Source organism: Primulina huaijiensis, chromosome 10, assembly GCF_012295235.1.
Source record: "Primulina huaijiensis isolate GDHJ02 chromosome 10, ASM1229523v2, whole genome shotgun sequence".
NCBI classification, from domain to species: domain Eukaryota; kingdom Viridiplantae; phylum Streptophyta; class Magnoliopsida; order Lamiales; family Gesneriaceae; genus Primulina; species Primulina huaijiensis.
Window position 1 is genome coordinate 8448100 of NC_133315.1, and position 1902 is coordinate 8450001.

Sequence of the window (1902 nt, forward strand, 5' to 3'; positions counted from 1 at the left end):
ATACTCCAACCTATGGCTTTGATATTTTTCCTCAGAACTCGCAACAGCTTTTCTTCCTCCGTCCCTGTCAAAGTAAAAGAAACTATCATTGGCAGTTTATCGTTATCAAGCAAAAATAGATATTTCAAGTGAGAAGGAAGAGGTTTCATCTCTAGGATTGGGGCTTCTTCAATGGATGATTTTAAAGGTCGTGGGACATGCCCAAGCTCTCCAATCCTAGAGTTTACCGTTCTTGAAATCGGTCTGCCTGCTTCCAGATAATGAATACATTCGTCCAGCTCTTGACTTCCCAATTCTTGCGGGCATGAATGGGTCAAACAAACCGCCAAAGGATCCTCACAGATTAATCTCTGCAAACCACACTCAACAAATTCGTCAGTAACATCAACTCTAAAACAATCAGATGTATCATTCGGGTATTTGATGGACTGAAAAACATTGAATATCACACTCTCATCATTCAGTCTTAAAACTAACTCACCCTTATGCACATATATCAAAGCCCTTCCGGTGGCTAAGAATTGTCTCCTTAAAATAAGAAGAATCTCTCGATCCTCTTCCATGTCTAACACAACAAAATCAACCGGAAAAATGAACTTGTCAACTTTTTTAACACATCCTCTACAACTCCCCTAGGGTATTTAATAGATCTATCAGCTAATTGCAGGGTAATCGGAGTTGGCTTCACTTCACCTATTTTCAGCTTTTCAAAACATGAGTACGACATCAAGTTAATGCTTGCACCTAAGTCATATAAAGCTTTACTAAAAAATGAAGTTCCTATGGTACAAGGAATAGAGAAGCTACCTGGGTCCTTGGTTTTTGGAGGCAACTTATTTTGTAAAATTGCAGAACATTCCTCCGAAAGCTTCACTGTCTCAAAATCCACCAGTTTCCTCTTGTTTGATAGAGTTTCTTTAGGAAATTTTGCATAGGAGGGCATTTGAGCTAAAGCCTCTGCAAACGGGATATTTATGTGCAGCTTTTTGAAAATCTCAAGGAATTTTGAAAATTGAGTATCCAGTTGCATTTGCTTTTCTCTTTGGGGAAACTGGAGTGAATTAATATCAATAGTGGGATTCGAGTTTAGGGACTTACTTGTTTCCCTTGCGTCCTCAGACCTTTTCTTGGATGAACCCTTTTCTTTCACATCATCTTCAACATCAACTACTTCTTGCTTTATGGGAGATGTCACCGTGACTTCATTGACACCGTTCGGATTCTTTTCCGTGTCACTAGGTAGCGAACCCGGAGCTCGTGTAGAAATTTGTGTCGCTAACTGCCCTAGTTGAGTCTCTACACTTTGCATCATGGCATCATGATTCTGCCATCTCATCTCATTCCCGGCTATGTTCTTGGCAAGCATATCCTCAAGATTTGACTTGCTATCTTGTGGCTTGAAACCGGGTGGCATAGAAGGTACAGTACCTTGCGGAGGTTTCGGTGGCTGCTGAGGAGGATTTTGTTATGTAGGATGTTGCGGAGGATTGAAATATGGTTGCTCAACAACATTTTCTGATTGCCTCCACCCAAAATTCGGATGATTCCTCCAGCCTGGGTTAGATGAGAAACTGTATGGATTATATTGTTGCCGACCTTGGTTTCCCACATAGTTCACTGAGTCCCCTCCAAAGAACTGTATTCCCTCACAAGAAATATCTGGCATGAATTGCATTTCACTAGATGATCCACCACCTATCTCAGCGTTTCCCTGAATTTGATTTACTGGCTTGACTGGTATTGATCTATTTGTTTGTAACTGTGCCATCTGATGTGTCAATCCATCAAGCTTTGCTGTGATCGCTGTCAAAGCATCCATCTCAAGGAATCCGATTTTCTTCTCCCTTCTGTTTTCTTGACAGCCTACATTGCTTTCTGCCATATTAGATATGATTTCGAGCG

At 41.0% G+C, this 1902-nt stretch overlaps 1 protein-coding gene across 1 annotated transcript; it reads right to left on the reverse strand.

Moving 5' to 3' along the window:
• Positions 1-565: 565 nt before the first annotated feature.
• Positions 566-1414, reverse strand: LOC140985872 (uncharacterized). The gene has a single exon (XM_073453819.1). It carries the CDS (start codon positions 1412-1414, stop codon positions 566-568), a length of 849 nt encoding a protein of 282 aa, XP_073309920.1.
• Between the last annotated feature and the right edge of the window lie 488 nt (positions 1415-1902).